This window comes from Muntiacus reevesi, chromosome 5 (assembly GCF_963930625.1).
Source record: "Muntiacus reevesi chromosome 5, mMunRee1.1, whole genome shotgun sequence".
NCBI classification, from domain to species: domain Eukaryota; kingdom Metazoa; phylum Chordata; class Mammalia; order Artiodactyla; family Cervidae; genus Muntiacus; species Muntiacus reevesi.
In genome coordinates this window covers 1743467-1769192 of record NC_089253.1, presented here as the reverse complement: position 1 = coordinate 1769192, position 25726 = coordinate 1743467, and the positions used below count along the sequence as shown (strand labels likewise).

Sequence of the window (25726 nt, the reverse complement as noted above, 5' to 3'; positions counted from 1 at the left end):
CGATAACAACTGGACTCCGGGATGAACGGGAGAGCTGGGAGGTGATGCGACGCGGGCGCCATGTTTATCCCCGCGAGGGGAGGGCCGAGTCCAGTGGGCGGAGTCTGGACGCCCTAACCCTTCTGAAGAGGTGGAGTTGAGTGAGGTGAGAGCAGGAGTCTGGTGTAGGCTGCTCTAACCGACTAGGTAAGTGGAATAGCCTAGGACGTTTCGGCCAATGTTTCGGGAATAAATTGTGGGGTCAGGAGGGTGGAATGCACGTGAACTGCAAGGAAACAGGCACCCCGCCTGAGTTGCTCCCAGTGGCCTCACCTCTGCTGAGGTTTCCTGTAACTGTCTAGAGTTTGTCACCGCGGGTATTGTGGTGGGGGATGTGCGAGTGTGTGTCTCTGGCCAGGTGTGTTTTGTCGTGTTGTGTCCACTTTTGCCTTCAGAAATCGCTTTTCCGTTAAATTGTGACAGGATCGTACCTTGACCGTGACTCAAAATGTGTAACCTTTGTACTGGAAGCCTCTGTTACGCAAGCACTTCCAACTCCCCGCTCCACTTTCAAACTTGTGTTCTTACCTACACTCACTCAGAACGAAGGTTCAGCCTCCCAGGAGTTGCTTAACAGATCACAGGAGACACACGCGGCGGATTTTTGTTGTTTGTTTTCTCAGTTTCCTGAATGGTTCAGTTCAGTTCAGTCGCTCAGTCGTGTCCGACTCTTTGCGACCCCATGAACCGCAGCACACCAGGCCTCTCTGTCCATCACCAACTCCTGGAGTTTACTCAAACCCGTGTCCATCGAGTTGGTGATGCCATCCAACCATCTCATCCTCTGTCGTCCCCTTCTCCTTCTGCCCTCAGTCTTTCCCAGCATCAGGGTCTTTTCAAATGAGTCAGTTCTTCGCATCAGGTGGCCAAAGTATTGGAGTTTTGGCTTCAACAGCAGTCCTTCCAGTTAACACCCAGGATTGATCTCCTTTAGGATGGACTGGTTGGATCTCTTTGCAGTCCAGGGGACTCTCAAAGAGCCTTCAACACCACAGTTCAAAAGCATCAATTCTTCTGCACTCAGCTTGCTTTATAGTCCAACTCTCACATCCATACATGACTACTGGAAAAACCATAGCCTTGACTAGACAGACCTTTGTTGGCAAAGTAATGTCTCTGCTTCTTAATATGCTGTCTAGGTTGGTCATAACTTTCCTTCCAAAAACTAAGCGTCTTTTAATTTCATGACGGCAGTCACCATCTGCAGAAAAATAGTCAGCCACTGTTTCCACTTTTTCCTGAAGGTTACTGTGTTAAAAAGCTAAACGTTTAAACTAGTTTAGTTTTGGTGTTTTTTGTTTTTCCCAAAGTACTTACAAAAACGAATGATCTGAAAAAAAATTTTTTTAATTAAAAAAAAAAAGGAATGAGCTGGCTTGATCTCTAGTCCAACTCTTTGCGACCCCACCGACTGTGTAGCACCATGCTCCTCTGTCCATGGGATTTTCCAGGCAAGAAAACTGGAGTGGGTTGCCATTTCCTCCACCAGGGGATCTTCCTGACCCAGGAATCAAATCCTCAACTTCTTGTATCATATAATGAAACCAGGAAAGCAGTCTAGTCTTATTTTGTGGATAGTGTCATGTTGGGATTGAATAGACTTGGAAGGTAATCTAGCCTCTTTAATCAATTTTGCTCTAAATGTTGAACAATTCCAGGCACAGATAGTCAAGTCTTGTAGGGTTTGTTAAGTACAGTAAGTTCCAGAGCAGGGATTACATGCCTTATCCCCTGCCATATTTCCAGAATGAACTTGCCTCTGTAATTTGTGAGGCTCAGTACAAAATGAAAATGCAGTGTCCCTTGTTCAAAATGCAATGGGAAAGTGCCATTAAAGCTACTAAGATATAAGCTGTCTCATTTCTTCTGTAGTATCTCTTTCAACTTGTCATGATGTTTTAACTAATAGCATTAACTTGCTATTATTATCAAGGGCATTGTTAATCATGCTATTTTATTATTAATCACTAATTATATTATTAATACTATCATTAATTTGCTCTTTATTGTCAAAAGAAATTAAAAGGTTGATTCATTAGCACGAGATTTACCACTCTATATTGTGTAATACCAGTTTTAAATACAAACATAAGATTTAGCTTATACGCAGAATCACTGAAATTTCACAGTTCATACTGTGTAGTTCATACAGGCTTATGTATTTTGTTCTCACTCTAACACTGAACAAAACCAACACCCCTGTTTTTATTTCACTTCTTGATGAAACTTCTGTATTATTTTACTTCTTGATGCATGCTCATTCTACCGACTCCATGGAATCCAGGCAATTTGATTCTCAGTGAACTCTCTTGGATTGTGGGTCCAAAAGCATTTTACATTCACAGGACTTAAATGATTTATGTGAATGGGAAGCAAGAATTTGTTGCCAAAATCTTGACTCTCTGTGCACTGATGCCAACCAGAAACACGGAGACAGAGTTATGGCGAAGGAAATAGAGGCTTGCTTTCTTTGGCAGGCAGAGAGGGAACACAGTAGGCTAGTGCCTCAAGAACTGTGCTCCTCTCCCTGGTATTAGGGAGAGGTTATGCAAGATCCCCTGGAGAAGGGAATGGCAACCCACTTCAGTGTTCTTGCCTAGAGAAGTCCATGGACAGAGAAGCTGAGTGGGCTACAGTCATGGGATTGCAATGTGTCTGATTGAGCGACTAACACACAATGTAGTCAAGTCAGGAGTATGTGACTTGTTATATTAAGGCAATAACAGTTTTGCATTCTTCTGCAAAGTTTCAGAAAGGGTTTCAGAAATCTTGCTGACAAGATTAGGGTGTATGCTTAGTTGCATACACCCAACTCATCCAAATAAATATTTTAGAAAAAAATAAAAATAAAATGACATTTGCTTTCCATTTTAGAATAAATCTTTTAATTCTGTATGGTAGCCATTTATTTTAATTATTATCACCAAGTAAACTGCTCCTGGATACAGAGAATTAAAGTTTTGAAAAAAAGAAAGTTTTGGCTATCATCTGATATGTGTGTGTATGTATATATATATATATTCATAATTTAATAATGCTATATTTGCTAAATAAAATTAAATTAAAATATTTAAGTGTCACTATATCTTATTTCCAAGTATGTATAAGTGTGTTAATGTGTATATATAAATATTCTATATTGTAAAAGGAAACAATGTTAAAAAAATAAATGATGGGCAAGAAAAATAATTTTTTTTGCACTTTAAAAATTTTTTCATTTATTTTTTAGTTTATTTATTTTAATTGGAAGCTAATTACAATGTTTTGGTAGTTTTTGCCACACAGTGACATGAATCAGCCATGGGTGTACATGTGTCCCTCATTCAGAACGCCCTCTCCTTTTTCCCTCCCCATCCCATCTCTCAGGGTTGTCCTAGTGCACTAGCTTTGAGTGCCCTGTTTCATGCATGAAACCTGGACTGGTGATCTATTTCACACGTGATAATATAGATATTTCAATGCTATTCTCTCAAATCATCCCACCCCTGCCTTCTCCCACAGAGTCCAAAAGTCTGTTCTTTATATCTGTGTCTCTTTTGCTGTCTCGCATATAGGGTTGTTGTTACCATCTTTCTAAATTCCATATATATGCATTAGTATACTGTATTGGTGTTTTTCTTTCTGACTTACTTCACGTGTACCCCAATGTTCATTGCAGCACTGTTTATAATAGCCAAGACATAGAAGTAACCTAGATATCCATTGGCAGACGAATGGATAAGAAAGTTGTGGTACATATACACAATGGAATATTACTCAGCTATTAAAAAGAACACATTTGAATCAATTCTAATGAAGTGGATGAAACTGGAGCCTATTATACAGAGAAAAAAATTTGCAAAACAAAAGAAAAACAAAAATTTTTTTTAATGTATATAAGATGATGGGACTTCCCTGGAGGCACAGTGGGTTAAGAGTCCATGCTTCCACTGTAGGGGGCTCAGGTTCTATCCCTGGTCAGGGAGCTAAGATTCTGTGGCTTGTTCATGTGTGCTAAGTCATTTCAGTCGTGTCCAACTCTTTGTGACCCCATGGACTATAGCCCGCCAGGCTCCTCTGTCCATGGAATTCTCCAGGCAAGGATACTGGAGTGGGTTGCCATGCACTTCTCCAGGGGATCTTCCCAAGCCAGGGATCGAACCCATGTCTCTTGTGTCTCCTGAATTTATTAACAGGCAGGTTCTTTACCACTAGCACCACCTGGGAAGCCCTTGCATGAAGTGTATACAAGATTGTTTGTATGTACTTTCTTTCTTTGTATGTATTTTCTGTCCATCTGAAATTATTTCAAAAGTTAAAATGGCTATTCCTAAACAATTATAATTTATTTCAATTTGAAAATATATTTGAGGGAATTCCCTGGAGGTCCACAGGCTTCCCAGGTGGCAGTAGAGGTAAAGAATTCACCTGCCAATGCAGGAGACACCGGAGATTCAAGTTTGATCCTTGGGTCAGGAAGATTCCTCTGAAGGAGGAAATGGCAACCCATGCCAGTATTCTAGCCTGGAAAATTCCATGGACAGAGGAGCCTAGTGGGCTACAGTCCACAGGGTCACAGAAGAGTCAAACACAACTGAGCATGCACACACCTAACCACCACCCTGGAGGTTCAGTGGTTAGGACTTCAAGCTTCACTTTCATTGCTGAGGGCTCAGGTTTGATGCCCTGGTCAGGGAACTAAGATTGTGCAAGTGGCATGTCACTGCCAAAAAAAAAAAAAACATTTGAGGTAATTAAAATATGATGATATAGGGTTTGGGGCCCAGTATTAGTTGTTTACATTTTATTTGGGAGACCAAATTATGCATATTAAGTAAATAAAGGGCTTCCCTGGTAACTCAGTAAAGAATCTGACTACAGTGTGAGAGACCAGATTCCTTCCATGAGTTGGGAAGATCCCCTGGAGAAGGGAATGGCAACCCACTCCAGTATTCTTGCCTGGAGAATCCCATGGACAGAGGAACAGGGTAATAAGTTTTGGTATTTGATCAAGTACTAAAGAAGTGTTGGGTCTTATATGTATGTTTGTGAAGGATGTGTTGTTTGAAACTACTGTCAAAATTAGAAATCCAGTTTCTAAGAAAATTATGAATCTTTGGAAAATTAAAAAAAAAATTTGGAAGAGTATTTCAAATGTTGCCAAAGTACTACCTTTCACTTAGTAAGTAATGATATGCCAGAGATTATTCAGATTAGTGAGGTATTCAGTAACAATTTTAGTGAGAAATCCAACAGTGTTCTTAGAAGCACCCTTAAGAGTTTTATCTTTATTCCTTGCTGTGATTGGCCTAGAGTGGGATTTCTCCACCCACCTAGTATTACTTTTGTTTGTTTGTGCTTTTTGGCTCACATTTTTTTTTAATCTGTCTTCTTGTGCACCTCATCACCTGTACAGTTGAGGTAAGGTACTAATCACTGCATAAATGTCTAATTATTGTAAAATGCTTAGCATATATTTTTTAAAAATCAAATTATACTTCATTAGTTATCAGAATAATTGAACATTAAAGCTGTTTACCAAAAATAAAATGTTTATTTGTAAATGAAATGATTTGAATATCAAAACGTAATCATTTGTAGAAATTTCCATTTTTGTTAGTAATTTAAATTTTCTTTTGTAAAAGTGATAGTGTAAGAAACTCAGGTAATTTTTAGCCTAATTGTCAAATACAGAATAGAAAATACAAGTAAATGATCTATTATAGAAGTACCTGAGCATCCTACAACCAACTGTTATTCTACAACCACTTAAACACTTACTCATAAACCTTAGCAACTAACTACCTTTGCTTCAGCATCTATCTTCCTTAAACCAACTGTTAGAAAGCTGCATGTTCAGTCCAGGTACATGACTGGAGAAAAATGCATCATGTGCCCTCTTGGTTTGGTATTCCTTTTGTCTATTTAAATGTCAGCTATTTAAGGTGTTAGTATTAAAAGAGGTTACTTGAACATTTCTCACTTTGATTATTAAATACTAAAAGCTGTGGTTGCCTTTCTGTGAGGACAGACACCTAAGTGCCCTTTTGCCTTCCTTATATAACTGAAGTCTTTCATTTCCAGAGCTTTAGATGTTCATGCTTGGTGCACTGTGAACTCTTGCAATCATTAATCTACACTTGCTTTATCTTGTAAATCCTCATGAAACCTCACAGCTCAGGTTGAGACTTGAACCCACTGTCTTTTGAGATCACACACTCAGGACTTAATGAGGCTCATGTCTTTAGGTCTTATCTAAAGAAAGTATTCAGTGAGAGACAAAGTGATATGAAGTAGATTTATTTACAGAGACATTTCAAAAATACACAGAAGAACTGCACAAAAAAGATCTTCATGACTCAGATAACCACAATGGTGTGATCACTCACCTAGAACCAGACATCCTGGAATGCAAAATCAAGTGGGCCTTAGGAAGCATCACTGCAAACAAAGCTAGTGGAGGTGATGGAATTCCAGTTGAGCTATTTCAAATCATAAAAGGTGATGCTGTGAAAGTGCTGCACTCAATATGCCAGCAAATTTGGAAAACTCAGCAGTGGCCATAGGACTGGAAAAGGTCAGTTTTCATTCCAATCCCAAAGAAAGGCAATGCCAGAGAATATTCAAACTACTGCACAATTGCACTCATCTCATACACTACCTTAGCAAAGTAACACTCAAAATTCTCCAATTGAGGCTTCATCAGTACATGAACTGTGAACTTCCAGATGTTCAAGCTGGATTTAGAAAAGACAGAGGAAACAGAGATCAAATTGCCAGCATCCATTGGATCATTGAAAAACCAAGAGTTCGAGAAAAACATCTAGTTTTGCTTTATTGACTATGCCAAAGCCTTTGATTGTGGATCACAACAAACTGTGGAAAATTCTTCAAGAGATGGGAATACCAGACCACCTGACCTGCCTCTTGAGAAATCTGTATGCAGGTCAAGAAGCAACAGTAAGAACTGGACATGGAACAACAGACTGGTTCCAAATCAGGAAAGGAATACTTCAAGGCTGTGTATTGTCACCCTGCTTATTTAACTTATATGCAGAATACATCATATGAAATGCCGGGCTGGATGAAGGACAAACTGGAATCAAGATTGCCAGGAGAAATATCAATAACCTCAGATATGCAGATGACACCACCCTTATGGCAGAAAGCGAAGAACTAAAGAGCCTCTTGAAAGTGAAAGAGGAGAATGAAAAAGTTGACTTAAAACTCAACATTCAGTGATGGACAGGGAAACCTGGCGTGCTGCAGTCCATGGGGTTGCAGAGTCAGACACGACTGAGCAACTGAACTGAACTAATTTCATAAACAGAATGCCGTCTGTCTGAAAAAACAAGACGGCCTTGGAAGAAAGACGGGCAGTGTGGCCCAGCTCAGAAAGCTAGAGGTCCCTAAATGTATGGTGGTTAGTTTTTATGGGCTGGGTAACTTCATAGGCTAACAAGTGGGAGGATTATTCCAACTATTTGGGGCAGAGATTTTCAGGAATTAGGCCACCACCCACTTTTTGGCCTTCTATGGTTATGGTGCTATGGATGTTCCATTTAGATGCTAATGCTTTACAACGAGGCTCAAGGTCTACTGGAAGTTGAATCTTTTGCCATCTTGGACTTAGTTGGTTCAGACTAGTTTTTCCCCAACAGCTATGTTATTCTTTTAAAGGTTGTGCCTTGTTCCCTAAGGAAGAAAGAAGATGGCTTGTGCTGAATATTCTTTTCATGTGCCAAGTCTAGAGGAGCTTGTTGGAGGTAAATACTATATTGAGTCTTTTTTATTATCCTAAGGAAAAAAAATAAAAATAAAACATTCTAAGATAATGAGAGTCCAAATCTCTACCTCTCAAAAAAACCTAAATTCACCGTTCAAATAGTCTTGATGAGATACTAACTTTATAGAATGAAAATGAATATGATAATCCAAGATTTAAATGTGTGTGGTGCCCGAAGAGTACACAGTTTTGCTTTATTAACTTTTTACCAGTTGCAGTACTCTTGAAATAATCTACTGTGATACATTAATCATGTTCCCAATCTACTACTTCTTCCCCCTCTCCTGATATGACAGACTGTCAGTGAACCTTGCTTAGGTTTTTCTGTCTGTATATATTTTTAGGTATCTCACCTTATTTGAGCAAGAATTTAAGTCAGTGTCACAGGATTAATTCAAAGGAAGGGATCTATTAATAGATAAGAAAAAGAAAGTGAAGCTAGGAGAGAGAGGGAATATATATATATATATATATATATATATATATATATATATATATATATAATTATGACAGATTCAAGTTGATGTTCGGCAGAAACCAACACAACATTGTAAAGCAATTTTCTTCCAATTAAAAAATAAATAGATCCTGCATGCCTCAACTAAGACCTGGTGCAGTCAAATAAATAAATGTTTAAAAAAAAAAAAAGACTCTGGAGGGGCGCACAGATCCTTGTTTGGGGAACTAAGAGCCCACATACCACCCAGCATGGCCAAATATTAAAGTTTAAAAAAAAAAGTATAAACTGTTTCCAGTATCCCAGAAGACTCTTCACACTTTCTTCATCAATATCACTTTCCCAGGAAGTGACCATTGTTCTGACTTCTGTGACCTTAGATTAGTTGCCTTTGTTTGAAATACACATAAGTGAAGTCATATAGCACATACTTTCATGTCCTCTTTTGCTAAACATTTTGCCTGTAAAAAATGAAGGTGTTGCATGTAACTGCTTACTTTCTAGCTGTGTAAATATTTACATTTCAATTCCTGGAATCCTTTCCCTAAAAGAAAATGAGTGCAGTGTTTATCTTCAGTGCTTTATAATCACTACAGCTTACAGTGGTATTTATGGAATTATTTATGTAATTAGTATGCATATCTTGTGATTAATTATGTGTCTAATATCTCAATAAGTTCATTAAGAAGATTGTTCCCCGCTCTTTTTGTTTGTTTATATGATTTTTTTGGCAGCACAGCATGCAGGAGCACCCCCATCAGTGGAAGCATGGGGTCTTAACTGCTGGCCCCCAAGGCTCCTTTTAAATTACTCAAGTTTAGGGACTTCCTGGCACTCCAGAGGGTAAGACTCCTTGCTTCCACTGCAGGTGGCAAAAATTCCATCCCTGTTCTGGGAACTAAGATCCCATATGCTGGGCAGTGCAGCCAGAAATTTAAAAAAAAAAAAAAAAAAATTACACAAGTTTAGGTTGGAAGTAGGACACACAAAACAATTGAGGGAAGATTTGATATGTGATGGCAAATTTCTACCTAATGTTAAGCTTTTTTCTTGTCTTCATTAGTTCTGCAGAAGGGGCTAACAGATAACTTTGCTGAAGTCCAGGTCTCTGTAGTTGATTGCCCTGATTTAACTAAGGAGCCATTTACCTTTCCTATAAAAGGTAAGCAATCTTTGCAATTAGCTTTTCCTTTTCAGACCGAATCTTTTCCTGAAACCAAAATTATTTTTAAGGATTATCTTAAATTATCTCCAAATAAAGGATATTGCCCCAACTTTTAGGTTAAATTGTGCTTCATTTCTGTGTTTTCTAATATTGGTCAAATTTCATTTTATACCCTTGTAGGAAAACATGGTGTTTTATGTACTTTTATAACTTTCATAGGTTATATAATAGCTATTCAGTAGACTGGCATTCAGATATCACATCAAAATTTTATTTTTAATTGTTCAAGTGACTGTTATGGAAACTTATTATAATTTTTATGTTTTACTTATTCAATATCAGAAGGGATCTTAAAAGCCTTGTATTTATTTGAATCATCTATTAAATATTTACATCCCTTCAACAAATTTGTCAACTGGTTACCAATGTTCAAAGTGAGGAGGGACATTAATATTGATGCTGAAACAGCCTCTGTGCAGCAGCGTCAAATTGACTCTCAGAGACTAAGAGTTTTCCGTGAAGTAGAAAAGAATAACTTTATTACTTTGCCAGGCAAAGGGGGACATAACAGACTAATGCTCTCAAAACTATGGGTCCCAAACTGAAGTGGGGGTTGTGGGGAGTCTCAGGGAGGGGTTAGTCATGGGAGGGGTTTCTCACTGGGATCAGGGTGCTCTCAAGGCTTGCATTTGTTCAGTATAGAGATTGTCTCAAGCGGTCCTATGATCTGTGGTTCTCAAGGTTATTGAACTGTAATTTTCTCTTTAGAATGAAGAATGTTTCATCAAGTAGTTAACATCTTTCATTTGGTGGGGGTTTTAGTTCTGGAGAAGAGCTCAAGAATACTATTCTGTATGTCCCTTACTGGAAGGACCCATTCGAAAAGACCCTGATGCTGGGAAAGATTGAAGGTGGGAGGAGAAGGGGATGACAGAGGATGAGGTGGTTGGATGGCATCACCGACTCGATGGACATGAGTTTGAGCAAGTTCCAAGAGTTGGTGATGGACAGGAAGACCTGGCGTGCTGCAGTACAAGGGATCACAAAGAGTTAGACACGACTGAGCGACTGAACTAAACTGGTAACCCTTAAGGAAGAACCTGCTCCAAGGCTACACTATTTATTTTGGCTGCTCTGGGCCTTAGTTGTGGCTCGTGGGATCATCACTGTGGCATGCAGACTCTTGGTTGTGGAATACATGTAGTTCCCCGACCATGGATTGAACCTGGGTCCCCTGCATTGGGAATGTGGAGTCTTCACCACTGGACCATGAGGGAAGTCCCCTTAAAATATAATTTTAGCTAAAGCCCTCCACCCCCACACACAAAAAAAGATTTTTAAAGGACTAAGTCATTATAGACTAATATAGAAACTTCATCCAATCCAGACATTGGCCCAACCCAGTTCTAGCCCTTGCCTTACCATCAACTCCATTGCCTTTATGTTACTAACTATATCAAGTTATACTTGGTTATTACAGTATTAGAAACACAAGTAGGGAACTCCTCAGCAATCCAGTGGTTAGCACTCCTGGTCAGGGAACTCAGATACCATAAGCCAAGTGGCACAGCCAGAATAACAACAAAAAAGAAAAAAAACACAGGTAGTTAGAATAGGACAGGGGTCCTAGCTACTTTTATGTTGGCCAAAAGATTCATTTAGTTTTTTTCCTTAAGATGGCTCTAATAGCACTTAGTTGTCTTTAGCTTCATTCAGAACAGTTTTGTTAGATTATATTGTGACAGCTGTCATATCAGCATACATTTTTAAAAAACTTATCAAAATGGGCAAGTTTTGTATAACCATTTTAATATTGAAGATAGAGGGAAAAAAGCAACATTTTCAGCATATTATGCTTTATTACTTGAAGAAAGGTAAAAACACAACTGAAACCCAAAAACAGATTTGTGCAATGTGTGGAGAAGGTGCTATGACTGAACAAATGTGTCTAAAGTGGTTTATGAAGTTTTCTGTTGAAGATATGCTGGATGATGCTCCACAGTTGAGTAGACCAGTTGAAATTGATAGCTAACATACTGAGACATTAATTGAGAATAATCAACTTATACCATCCAAGAGACTGCTGACACATTCAAAATATCCAGTGCTAAAAATCATTTGCAGCAACTTGGTTATATTCATCGCTTTGATGTTTGGGTTCCACATAAGTTAAGCAGAGAAAACCTTCTTGACTATATCTCCACATGCGATTCTCTACTTAAATGACATGAAAACATTCTTTAAAAAAAATTTGTGATGGGTGATGAAAAGTGAATACTGTACAACAATGTGGAATGGAGGAGATCGTGGGGTAAGTGAAATGAACCACCACCAACCACACCAAACGCTGGTCTTCATCCAAAGAAGGTGATGTTGTGAATATGGAGAGATTGGAAGGGAGTCTGTTCTACTATGAGCACCTTCTGGAAAATCAAACAAGTTAATTCCAAAAAGTATTGTTCCCAGTTAGACCAACTGAAAGCAGCACTTGACGAAAAGCATCCAGAATTAGTCAACAGAAAATGCATAATCCTCCATAATGCAAGGCCACATGTTTCTTTGATGACCAGGCAAAATCTGTTGTAGCTTGACTGGGAAGTTCTAATTCATTTGCCATGTTCACCAGACATTGTACCTTTGGATGTCCATTTATTTTGGTCTTTACAAGATTTTCTTCGTGGAAAACATTTCAGTTCCCTGAAAGACTGTTAAAGGCACTGAGAACAGTTCTTTGCTCAAAAAGATAGAAAGTGTTGGGAAAATGGAATTATGAAGTTAGCTGAAAAATGGCAGAAGGCAGTGAAACAAAATGGTGAATACTTTATTCAATAAAATTCTTGGCGAAAATGAAAAATGTGTGTTTTATTTTTACTTTAAAAACTGAAGGAAATTTTTCGCGAACCCAATACAGATTCTGACCCCTACTATTTGTAAAATGATGAGAATGGAAAACTTATATACTTTTTAAAAAAAAAATTGAAGTAGAGCACTCATCGGCCATCGCAAACTGGATTCCTCTCCTTTGCAGCTGTCTCTACTCCCTCTGTAACTATGTCTGACAAACCTGATATGACTGAGATTGAAAAGTTCGATAAATCGAAATTGAAGAAAACAGAAACGCAAGAGAAAAATCCACTGCCTTCAAAAGAAACTATTGAACAGGTGAAGCAAGCAGGCGAATCCTAATGAAGCATGCACTGCCAGTATGCACTGTACATTCCACAAGCACTGCCTTCTTATTTTACTTTTAGATGTTTAGCTTTGTACGATGTAAGAGGTTGGATCGATTAAATGACTGCCAACCTTTTTTACATAAGAGAAAGGAGAACTACTCTAACAATGTGTAGGCCATGGCCTGCCTCTCTCATCTGCTTGTCTGACTGGGAAGGAAAAAAAAAACTGTTGGTGAAGGAGGAAGCGGGGTGGGACGACAGTGAACTCTAGAGTAAAAAGCAAGCTAGTCCAAGATGTCCTCTGGTCTTTGAAGTGCAGTTTGGAGTGCCATTTCCTTTTTGTTACAATGATTTTAAACACTGGTGTACAAACATTTTTTAACACAAATAAAAAATTTTAAAATGTAAAAAAAGAAAAATTGAAGTATAGTTGATTTACAACTGTGACAATATCTGCTGTACAGCAGAATGACTCAGTTATACACACATATACCTTCTTTTTTTATATTTTCCATTATGATTTATCACAGGATATAGAGTAAAATGTGTATACTCTCTTAAAAAATATTTATTTATTCATTCATTTATTTGGGTGCACCAGGTCTTAGTTGTGGCATGCAGAATCTTTAGTTGCAGCATATGGGATCTAGTTCCCTGACCAAGGATTGAACTCAGACCCCCCCGCATTGGGAGCTCAGAATCTTAGCCACTGGATCACCAGGGAAGCCCCAAAAGTTATTGTTGTTCAGTCGCTCAGTTGTATCCTACTCTTGGCAATCCCATGGACCTTATACAGCATGCCAGGCTTCCTTGTCCATCACCATCTCCTGGAATTGATTCAAACTCATGTCCATTGAGTTGGTGATGCTATCCAACCATCTCACCCTCTGTCGTCCCCTTCTCCTGCCCTCAATCTTTCCCAGCATCAGGGTCTTTTCCATTGAATTGGGTCTTCACATCAGGTGGCCAAAGTATTGGAGCTTCAGCATCAATCCTTTCAATGAATATTAAGGGTTGATTTCCTTTAGGATTGACTAGTTTGATCTCCTTGCTGTCCAAGGGACTCTCAGGAGTCTTCTCCAGCACCATACTTTGAAAGCATCAATTCTTCTAAAAGATACATACTCTTAATAAGTGTCTTCTGGTATTTTATACTTAGATGTAGATGTTCACCTATTTTTAAGGTGTATTTTCTTTTTAGGCATCTGTGGAAAGACTAGAATTGCAGAAGTAGGAGGTGTGCCTTACTTACTGCCTCTTGCAAATCAAAAAAAAGTAAGTGTATTTTTACTTTTCACATTCACATGAAGATTATGGAAATTGATTCCTATTTTTATTCTTAGAAGACCCACTGACCAGTGTGACAAGCAAATGTTAATGGACTCAGTAACAAAAAGTAAACCTGGGAATTTATGTAAGTCAGTTTTAAATAATATGCGTTTTCTCTTACTTAGGTTTATGATTTAAATAAGATTGCAAAAGACATCCAGCTTCCTGGAGCTTTTATTCTTGGAGCAGGAGCAGGCCCATTTCAGACTCTTGGATTCAATTCTGAGGTCAGCATATTATCATATGTTATATATGATATGTCAACGCATTTCCAACATAAAAATATCATGAACAGAGAGTGAATAACCTCCTCAGTTTGCACATTCTTTCTCACTGCCTCTTACAGATGTGACCGTTAGTCAATAATCATACAAGTCCTTTTACAGAAACATTAATATAAATTGGCTAGTGTTCAAGATAAAAGTTTAAAATTTAAAATGAGAAATTAAAAAGCAAATGTCACAATCTCTTAGAAACACCAAAATACTGTAAACATTTTATAAAATGTTTTTTCCAGTTTTTGATTTTTGTAAATCTTTAACATTTTAATCTAACATTAAATATTCTATTTTCATGTTTTATTATTAGATCTTGAAATAAAATGTCTTAAAGTGTAGGGCAAAATATTTTGTCACATTTTCAAGATATTCTGTTTTGCATAGAGATTCTATAATTGACTAAATACCTTATTTACTTTTCAGTTTATGCTACTTGTTCAAACAGAAAGTGAACACAGACCTCCTGTGAATGGAAGTTACTTTGCTCGGGTTAACCCTGCAGATGGAGGGTGTCTACTGGAGAAATACAGTGAGAAATATCATGATTTTGGGTGTGCGTTACTGGCTAATCTTTTTGCCAGTGAAGGCCAACCTGGGAAGGTGATTTTGTTCATAAAAATGCAATATTCTCCAAAATTTCTCAGAGAGCTAAAAATCTGAATGCTTATTGCTACTGTAATTTTCTTAAGAAAATCCAAAGATACCCAAGTCAAAGCTCTTTAAATAATCCAGTTATGAAAGATTCATAAAGTACTGCAGGCAGAGTGAAAGTCTCATTTAAAACTAAGGTTAAGAATAATACTAGTAAACAATAGTGTTTATCCAAGGAACTAAAAGGTAATAGGATATTCTTGTGGGGAGTGAGTTAGTCAAATAGATGAACCATGCAGCTGAAGTTGATAATGTCTGCCTACAGTTAGTACATATGTAACTTGCTCATTCCTGACCAGACATTGATTGAGATATCTAGAAATGAGGGGATTATATTATAGATTATAGAAATTATAGAAAGAATATATAAGGAGAATTAATGCCCCACTTCATATTTATTTCCTATTAGTACCAAAAAAAGATGATTTCATGTTCCATAATTGTAATGATGGTCACACAACTCTATAAATATACTGAAAGCCATTGAATTGTTTACTTTAAGTAGGTGGATTGTATAGTATGTGAATTGTATCCCCAGTAAAGCTGTTTATTTTTTTTAAGATGATTTCAGTTTTAGCAGTTGTGAGAACTCTCAAATTTTATAAAGAGATAACTACTTCAGCCACTTTGAGGAATGAGGTGGTGAAGCAAAAATACCTACTAAAGTGGGGGTAACAGAAGTCCAGAATTTTAAAGGAAATGAGAAAATATAGTCATTTTTTCTCTAGTTATCAGAAATTAATCCTTTAAATCAAAGAATTCTCAATCTTTTACCATATTGACATATAGTAAGAGTCTCAAGAGTTCAGTGTTGAATTTAGCTATAAATTTATAAATTAAGCTATAACTCTCTTTCTCAGTCCAAAAAAACATGAATAAGATATTATTAGAGTAAATGATATCTCTCACATATACATATATATTATTAAGACTTAGAGGACTCAGATACTTCTGCTAATACCTGGGTGCTCAAAACAAACAATTGAATATTTGCTTGATGGCATTGAATTATATAATGTTTCACTTTGGTAGTTATTTGCATAATATTTTGCAGCTTACAACAATGGTATGTATGTTCTCTCTAGGTCATTGAGGTGAAAGTCAAAAGAAGAACTGGAAAACTTAACTTTGTGACATGTATGAGGCAGACTCTTGAAAAACATTATGGAGATAAGCCTGTAGGAATGGGAGGTGCTTTCATAATTCAGAAGGGAAAAGTGAAGACTCACATTATGGTAAAGGCCTCTGCACGTGTGTGTGTGTGTGTGTGTGTGTGTGTGTGTGTGTGTGTGTCTGCATGTGCTTAAGATTGTAGGAGATTTGAATATACATTGAGAATTTAACCTTTAAAGACGTTCTGAACAAGTCCTTTTACTACAATCGTGTTACCTTAAAATTTAAATGACAATACTGTAAAGCATGTTATATGATAAGGTCCTGCTAGAGTCCTTTCTTCATGTTAATAATATTAGAACTTTCTTCTTAGTTTGTTTCAGAGGTCAAGATAGCTGTGAGTGTAAGCCTTGAAAGTGCAAGTGAAAGTCGATCAGCTGTGTCTGACTCTTTGTGACCCCTTGGACTATACAGTCCATGGAATTCTCCAGGCCAGAATACTGGAGAGGGTAGCCTTTCCCTTCTCCAGGGGATCTTCCCAACCCAGGGATTGAACCCAGGTCTCCTGCATTGCAGGTGGATCCTTCACCAGCTGAGCCACAAGGGAAGCCCAAGAATACTGGAGTGGGTAGCCTTTCCCTTTTCCAGGGGATCTTCCCAACCCAGGAATCGGACCTGGGTCTCCTGCATTGCAGGCAGATTCTTTACCAACTGAGCTATCAGGGAAGCCCAAAGTTAATTTGGGGGCAGGCTCTCCTGCCCTGATGCCATCCCAGGCTTAGAAACTAATCGTTTCCATTGCTAGAATCCTAACCTCAGTATACTGAGTTTACTGTTAAGATGGTTGTCAAAAAAAAATGGTTGTGGTTTAAGGGAAAAAATTCATTATGAAAATTATAATCTTATGTGATGCTGTGAAAATGCTGCACTCAATATGTCAGCAAATTTGGAAAACTAAGCAGTGGCCACAGGACTGGAAAAGGTCATGTTTCATTCCAATCCCAAAGAAAACCAATGCCAAAGAATGCTCAAACTACCGCACAGTTGCACTCATCTCACACGCTAGCAAAGTAATGCTCAAAATTCTCCAAGCCAGACTTCAACAGTACATGAACCGTGAACTTCCAGATGTTCAAGCTGGTTTTAGAAACAGCAGAGGAACCAGAGATCAAATTGCCAACATCTGTTGAATTATCAAAAAAGCAAGATAGTTCCAGAAAAACATCTATTTCTGCTTTACTGATTATGCCAAAGCCTTTGACTGTGTGGGCCACAACAAATTGTGGAAAATTATGAAAGAGATGGGAATACCTGACCACCTGACCTGCCTCTTGAGAAACCTGTATGCAGGTCAGGAAGCAACAGTTAGAACTGTACATGGAACAACAGACTGGTTCCAAATTGAGAAAGGAGTACATCAAGGCTGTATATTGTCACCCTGCTTATTTGATGTATATGCATGGTATATCATGACAGATGCTGGGCTGGAAGAAGCACAAGCTGGAATCAAGATTTCTGGGAGAAATATCAATAACCTCAGATATGCGGATGACACCACCCTTATGGCAGAAAGCGAAGAAGAACTAAAGAGCCTCTTGATGAAACTGAAAGAGGAGAGTGAAAAAGTTGACTTAAAGCTCAACATTCAGAAAACTAAGATCATGGCATCTGGTCCTATCACTTCATGGCCAGTAGATGGGGAAACAGTGGAAATGGTGAGAGAATATTTGTTTGGGCTCCAAAATCGCTGCAGATGGTGACTGCAGCCATGAAATTAAAAGACACTTGCTTCTTGGAAGAAAAGTTATGACCAACCTAGACAGTATATTAAAAAGCAGAGACATTACTATGCCAACAAAGGTCTATCTAGTCAAAGCTATGGTTTTTCCAGTAGTCATGTATGGATATGAGAGTTGGACTATAAAGAAAGCTGAGCGCTGAAGAATTGATGCTTCTGAACTGTGGTGTTGGAGAAGACTCTTGAGTCCCTTGGACTGCAAGGAGATCCAACCAGTTCATCGTAAAGGGAATCAGTCCTGAATATTCATTGGAAAGACTGATGCTGAAGCTGAAGCTCAAATACTTTGGCCACCTGATGTGAAAACTAACTCATTAGAAAAGACCCTGATGCTGGGAAAGATTGAAGGCAGGAGGAGAAGGGGACGACAGAGGATGAGATGGTTGGATGGCATCACTGACTCAATGGCCATGAATTTGAGTAAACTCCGGGAGTTGGTGATGGACAGAGAGGCCTGGAGTGCTATAGTCCATGGGGTTGCAAAGAGTTGGACACGACTGAGTGACTGAACTGAACTGAACTGGACTAACTGTAAAAAAAAAAAAAAAAAAGAATATATTTATAAGATATTAATGATGGAATACCATACGAGGACAGACCAGGTCATCTAGGATTTTCAAAAATAATTTTTGGGATTTCCCTGGTGCCCCAGTGGTTAAGAATCCACCTGCCATTGGAGGGGACACAAGTTCGATCCCTGGTCCTGGAAGATCCCACATGCCCCAGGGCAGCTAAGTCCATGAGCCACAACTACTGAGCCCACACACTCTAGAGCCCATGCTCTGCTACAAGAGAAGCCATTGCAAATGAGAGGCCCACGCACCACAGCTGGAGAGTGGTCCTTGCTTTCAGCAACTAGGGAAAGCCCTTATGTTGCAACAAAGACCCAACACAGCCAAAAACAAAATAAACAACAAAATAATTTTAAAAAATAATTTTTGGTAGGTGAGTGAATGAAATGTCATTGTTCATTCCCAAGTCATTTCAGACTCTTTATGATCCCATGGACTGCAGGATGCTAGGCTCCTCTGTCCTCTATTTCCCGGAGTTTGCTCAAATTCATGTCCATTGAGTCAATGATGAACAAAATGTAAAAGTGTTGCACTTTAATGTTGTTTTGTTTTAACAATGAAGCTGTCACAAAATACATTGTTTTAAAGTTTTTAGTCTGATAATTTTAAATGGCAAACCAGCTGATATTGCATATAAAGACATATTGTGAAACTACTTAATTACTTTTCCAAATTATTTACAACAAAATTATAGGTCAATCCATTTGTAAATACCAAATGATCATAGGATTTTAAAAAAATCAAATAAACAATACTTTATTATGAACTGTAATTACCATGATGTACATTAGATCTTTAAACTTATTCATCTTACAACTGAAAGGTTGTACCCTTTGATCAGCATCTCCTCATTTCACTCCCATCCTACCTCATCTTCTGACAACCACCACGTTACTGTTTCTCTAAACTGGACTTTTTTAGATTCCACATACAAGTGATATCACCCAATATTAGTCTGGGACTGGCTTATTTCACTCAGTATAGTATCCTCCAAGTTCATCTACATTGTTACAAATGGTGGGATTTCCTGCTTTTTAAAGCCTGAATGATATTTCATATATATCACAACTAGAAAGATAGGTAACAATTTCTTTGTCCACTCATCCATTATTGTTGTTATTGTTTAGTTGCTAAGTTGTGTCTGACTCTTTGGCACCCCATGGACTGCAGCATACCAGGCTCCTCTGTCCTCCACTGTCTCCCAGAATTTGCTCCAATTTATGTCCATTGAGTTGGTGATGCCATCCAGCCATCTCAGTATCTGTTGCCCCCTTCTCTTCCTTCCCTCAGTCTTTCCCAGCATCAGGGTCTTTTCTAATGAGTTGTCTCTTCATAACAGGTGGCCAGAGTATTGGAGCTTCAGCTTCAGCATCAGTCCTTCCAATGAATATTCAGGGTTGATTTCCTTTAGGATTGACTGATTTGATCTCCTTGCAGTCCAAGAGACTCTCAAGAGTCTTCTCCAACACCACAGTTTAAAAGCATCAATTCTTCGGTGCTCAGCCTTCTTTATGGTCCAATTCTCACATCCATACATGACTACTGGAAAAATCACAGCTTTGGCTTTATGGATTTTTGTCAGCAAAGTAATATCTCTGCTTTTTAATGCACTATCTAGGTTGGTCATAGCGTTTCTTTCAAGGAGCAAGCGTCTTTTAATTTCCTGGCTGCATTCATCCATTGACAGACACTTAGGTTGTGTTTCCCAGTCTTGGCTATCATGAATAATGCTGCAATGAAAATAGGAGTCCAGTTATCTCTTCAAGATGGTGATTTCATTTACTTTGGATATATACCTAAAAATAGAATTGCTAGATCATATGGTAGTTTTATTTTTAATTTTTTGAGGAACTTCTATAATGGTTCTACATTCCCACTTGCAGTGTACAAGGGTTGTCTTTTCTCTACATCCTCACCAACACTTTTTATCTCTTGTCTTTTTGGTAAAGCCATCTTCACTAAAATGAACTGATGTCTCATGGTTTTGATTTGCATTTACCAAATGAATAGTGATACTGAGTGTCTTCATATGCCCGTTGGCCATTTGTATGTCTTCTTTGGGAAAATGTCTAATTCAGTTCTTTGATCATTCTTTTAATTTTTTTTTTTTTGCTTGTGAATTCCTTATGTATTTTAGATATTAACCCCTTATCAGATATATGGTTTGCAGATATTTTCTCCCATTCCATAGGTTGCCTTTTCATTTTGTTGACTGTTTTCTTTGCTATACAAAAGCTTTTTAGCTTAATGTTATCCCACTTGTTTTCCTTTTATTACCTGTACTTTTGATGCCAAATCTAAAAAGTCAAACCCAGTGTCTTAAAACTTTCTCCCAGTGTTTTCTTCCAAAAGTCTTTATAGCTTTAGCTCTTATATTTAGGTGTTTGATCCATTTTTAGTTTTTGTATCTGGTATGAAGTAAGGGTCTAACTTCATTTTTTTTGCATAAGGACATCAGTTTTCCAAGCATTGTTTGTTAAAAAGATAAAAAGATAGTCCTTTCCCATTGAATGGTCATGGCATCCTTGTCAGAAACCATTTGACCATATATGCAAGGATTTACTTCTAGGATCTCTTCTGTTCCATTGAACTGTATGCCTGTCTTTATGCTAGTGTCACACTGTTTTGATTACTACAGCTTTGCAGTAAGCTTGATATCAGGAAGTGTGAGACGATTTAGGGCCCCTTGAGATTCCATATGAATTTTTCGGTGGATTTTTCTGTTTCTGCAAAAACATCATTGGGATTTTGATAGGAATTGCAGTGAATCTGGAGATCATATTTGATAGTATTGACATGTCAACAATATTAAATTCTCCAATCCATAAGCACAAGATGCCTTTCCTTGAGTCTTTTAAAATTCATTTCAGCAATGCTTTGCACTTCACAGTGTACACGTCTTTAGCCTCCTTAAGTGTATTCCTCAATATTTTATTCTTTTTGATGCTTCTACTCCACTTTCAATGCCTTGCTTTTTTTTTTTCCCATCTAGCAATAGCAGTAATAACATTTAAGACTGGGATGAGGATATGCTCATAGGAAAGCTGAGAGGCTATGAAAAATAAAAATACAGCAATAGACTCCTTTATTTATTCATTCATATCTTTCAGTGTGTACACACTGGTTGGCGGTCCTTTTGAAAACTAGGGTATATGAATCTCCTGGTGCCAAAAATTGCAGTAGAATGTATAAGAAAGTTTAAAGCTTTTAACAATGAAATTATAAATTTTTAGCTCGGTAATATTCAGTATGTTTACATGTTTAATGTTCTTTCATTATAGCCTGCAGAATTTTCTTCCTGTCCACTGAACTCTGATGAAGACGTGAATAAATGGTTGCGTTTTTATGAGATGAAGGCTCCTTTGGTTTGTCTGCCAGTTTTTGTCTCCAGAGACCCCGTAAGTCTATGTCCGTTTTTTACATTGCAAGATATTACAGTGGTAATGCTTGATTTTTAGAAAATTGTTCTTAATTAAGAACTAGAATAATTTCTAGAATTACCTTGAAAGGTAAGGAAGCAAGTAGCTAACTACTTAAGATCTAGGCAAAGTAGATTTTACCTTTGGAGAACTGAAGGCACAAACATTTTAAATAGCATCCAAAGTTATGTTATTAAATAGTATAATCAGGATAGGATTCAGATCTATTTGAATCTTCATACTATTCATTATATTCTAGTTTTCTACCCTTGAAAAATAATATAATCTAATTCAAACCAAATATCTACTGCTATACTGACTAGTTATATCTTTTGATTTAGTGATTACATGTCTAGGAATTAATCATTAAATATATGCTTACATGATAAAATGATTAGTGAAAAGGGTTATTCATGACATCATTGTTGTAATAGCGGAAGAGCTGGAAATAATCTAAATATCATTTGGAAAGAGTTAGGTGGCTCTCATGATCTTCCCTGGTGGCTCAGACGGTAAAGCATCTGCCTGCAATGTGGGAGACCTGGGTTCGATCCCTGGGTCGGGAAGATCCCCTGGAGAAGGAAATGGCAACCCACTCTAGTACTCTTGCCTGGAAAATTCCATGAACAGAGGAGCCTTGTAGGCTACGGTCCATGGGGTCACAAAGAGTCAGACACGACTGAGTGACTTCACTTCATGATCTGAAAGCTATATTGTTAATTTAAGAAAACAACATATAACATGGTACCTGCAGAATACTACCTATGAGTAATTAAAAATATAGATCTTTCTGGAAGGATATAGAAGATACTGCTTACTGTGGTTGCCTTTAAGGAAAGGAATGATGACAGCAGGAGTTGGAAAGATACATTTTACTGAATATAAACTTTTGCACCCTCTGAATTTTGATTCATGTGACTGTATTACCTACCCCAAAAAATTACTGTAGCCTAAATTAAAAAGGCCTCCTATCCCCTAAGTTCTATGCCAAATAATTGGAAGACTAACAGATGGCTTCTCTGCTGTTCTAGGGATTTGATTTGCGGTTGGAGCACACTCATTGTTTCAGTCATCATGGAGAAGGTGGACACTACCATTACGACACCACCCCAGATACAGTGGAGTACCTTGGATACTTCTTACCTGCTGAGTTTCTCTATCGTATTGATCAACCAAAAGAGACCCATTCATTTGGGCGAGATTAAATCATCTGGTACTTGTTTAGAAAAAGTAATAATTAACTAAGGTTAATTGATTAACTCATTAATTGATACTAATATAAAGTCTAATAGAAATGCTCTCACTACTTCAGCCCTATTTTTGGGGGCCTTTGAAATGAAAGTTATGTTGACATTGGGTTCTGTGTTATTTCACATATCTATCTGAGAGGGACTATTGGGAACACAAGACACGTGATGGAGATGTTCTTCATTATTTTTATTCTAAAAATCATTCTTATGTTTATAATTAAGTATAAACATGATTAAGAATCAAGTAATTATTCCTATTAGCTAATAGTAATTTACATTTGTATAACATTATTCAGTTTTTCAAATTAGTCTCACAACTGCTAAGTGGATGCTTCTGGGTATTAGAAAAATCAGTGTTGGAATGTTGGTTATTGTTAAATCTTTCTAGTGAATTTTAAAAATCCATTTTAGAAGTCAGAGTACACTTTTTTTTCATGGAATAAGGCAGTCAGAGGGAGCACCTTTACTTCTTTTGGTGAAGTTGAACCATAATTAGAAGTTTGCAGTTTGCCTTTCACAAATGTCAGTTGGAAGCAGTTTGTATCTTGTTGGTTATTTGCAAGAAGAGAAGGGGGAAAAAAGCATCGAAATATAACTTTGAAGTGTGTATAATTTATAAGTGAGGCTGTTGCTAAATATGACTACTGTCCTTTGTGAAATATAAAATTATACTTTACTGATTATAATGGTTGAGATTTTCCTCAGTGTTTTTCTATAATAATCATTTGCCAAAAACAACTCTCTAATCTTGTAATACCAACACTACAGATTTAGGAGCTTTTTAGTACTAAGCATATAATAAATCATCAGGAAATATGTTTTGATTGTTTTTGGATGTTAACTATAATGTGTCCTATGTATAAATCCCTAAATATTACTTTTAAATAAACACTAGTCTGTAACAAAAAAATGAATAAAAATTTTATGTTCATAATATGATACTGTGTTTCTATTTTTTTATTTGTGTATTTGGCTGTGTTGAGTCTTAGTTGAGGCACTGGAGATCAATCTTCATTGTAGCATGGCAGATCTTTGGTTGTAGCATGGGAACTCTGAGCTGTGGCATATGGAATATGGTTCCTTCACCAGGGATCCAACTCGGGCCCCCTGCACTGGGAGCTTGGAATCTTAGCCACTGCACCACCAGGGAGTCCCTGTGTTTCGTATTAATATCTTACCTCCAGACAAAAATAATATTAGTATTCTTTTGTTTAACAAATACATACTGAATGAACAACATAGCCTATCCTCTGGAAACGTAGGCTCCATGGCAGGAGCTTTGATCACCATATACACTGTGCCTTTAACAGAATCTGCCCAAAGTAGACAATAAATATTTGTTGAATGAATGGATAAATGATTATGACAGATACTTCACTAGATGCTGGGATTGATCATTCAGTCCTTTACATGGTAGGAGAAGGCAAATAAGCAAATACATATTATATCAGGTGGTATTCATGCTCTGAAGAAAAATGAAAGGCTGAAGGAGGATCTGTTTTGTTGTGGGCATCCCATGCTGAGAAAAGGTGGACTCCACACCCATCTCAGTCGTTGAGAATGATGAAGTCACACACACCAAGGGGGTCCGAAAGACTTCATGATTCCCATAATGAGGTAGCAGGGCAGCTCCCAAGCAAGTCCAAAAATGGCCTGAGAGAACAGGGAGAGAAGACTGGCTTGGGGGTTTTAAGATGGTTAGCAGGTCGGGTCAGGGTGATGGTTGTGCATGCAGTTTGAATTTTCCACAGGTGTCAAAGCAAGAAGGAGTCAGGCTTTTTTTTTTATAATAATAATTTTATTTGTTTTATTTATTTATTTAGTTTTGGCTGTGCTGGGTCTTCATTGCTGTGCTGGCTTTTCTCTAGTTGTGGCGAGCGGGGGCTACTCTCCAGTTCCAGTGTCTGGCTTCTCATTGCGGTGGCTTCTCTTGTGACGCATGGGCTCTGGGGTACACAGGCTTCCACAGTTGCCGCACATGGGCCCAGTAGTTGAAGCTGCAGGGCCCTAGAGCACAGGCTCAATAGCTGCGGTGCACAGGCCTGGTTGCTCTGCGGCATGTGGGATCTTCCCAGACCAGGGATCGAACTTGTGTCTCCTGCATTGGCAGGAGGATTCTTTATCACTGAGCCACTCGGGAAGCCCACAGCCAGGCTTTCTTATCACACAAACGTGGGGCAGAAGGGGAGGAAGGAGTGGGGCAAGGCTTAACATCTGTCGGCAATCAAACATCAGAAGTGGAATCAGACTTACACATTTTATAGAGAGGGATCAGGTAAAGCCGCTGATAAAGAGACATTTGAGCCAAGTCCTGAAAAAATGAGAGAGTGAGCCATGAGGTTATTTGTAGAAACATCCTTTCCAGCAGATTTAAAGTTTCAGCCAGAAGAGAACTTGGTAGTTTCAAGAAACAGCAAAGAGATCATTGTGAACAAAGTAGGATCACCTGAACTCCATGAAGCTAACATCTACTGCATATTCTGAGAAGCGATTTTTAAAATACTAGCTAGATATAGGTATTTGCAAAATTATGTTAATACCATATTCACTTTAGGAATGTGACAAGGATGCCCAATATCATTAACTATTGGAGTTTCAACTAGGAAAAAAGACAAGAAAGAACAGGTATAACAACTGAAAAGGAAGCAAAAAATCAGTTTTTCAGCAGAAAACATGGTTGACTTCTTGAAAACCCAAGAGAATCTATAGTTATATTA

At 37.9% G+C, this 25726-nt stretch overlaps 2 protein-coding genes across 2 annotated transcripts; both read left to right on the top strand.

Annotated features, from left to right (window-relative positions):
* Positions 1 to 58: 58 nt before the first annotated feature.
* On the top strand, positions 59 to 23948 carry C5H11orf54 (chromosome 5 C11orf54 homolog). Its single transcript, XM_065936802.1, has 9 exons — positions 59 to 186; positions 7699 to 7784; positions 9325 to 9423; positions 13801 to 13874; positions 14054 to 14155; positions 14630 to 14806; positions 15943 to 16092; positions 21622 to 21738; positions 22791 to 23948. The coding sequence occupies exons 2-9, from the start codon at positions 7730 to 7732 to the stop codon at positions 22962 to 22964; spliced, it is 948 nt and encodes a 315-aa protein (XP_065792874.1). The 5' UTR covers positions 59 to 186; positions 7699 to 7729; the 3' UTR covers positions 22965 to 23948.
* Positions 11596 to 12875, top strand: LOC136168923 (thymosin beta-4-like). The gene has a single exon (XM_065936661.1). The coding sequence runs from the start codon at positions 12478 to 12480 to the stop codon at positions 12610 to 12612; it is 135 nt and encodes a 44-aa protein (XP_065792733.1). The 5' UTR covers positions 11596 to 12477; the 3' UTR covers positions 12613 to 12875.
* Positions 23949 to 25726: the final 1778 nt, after the last annotated feature.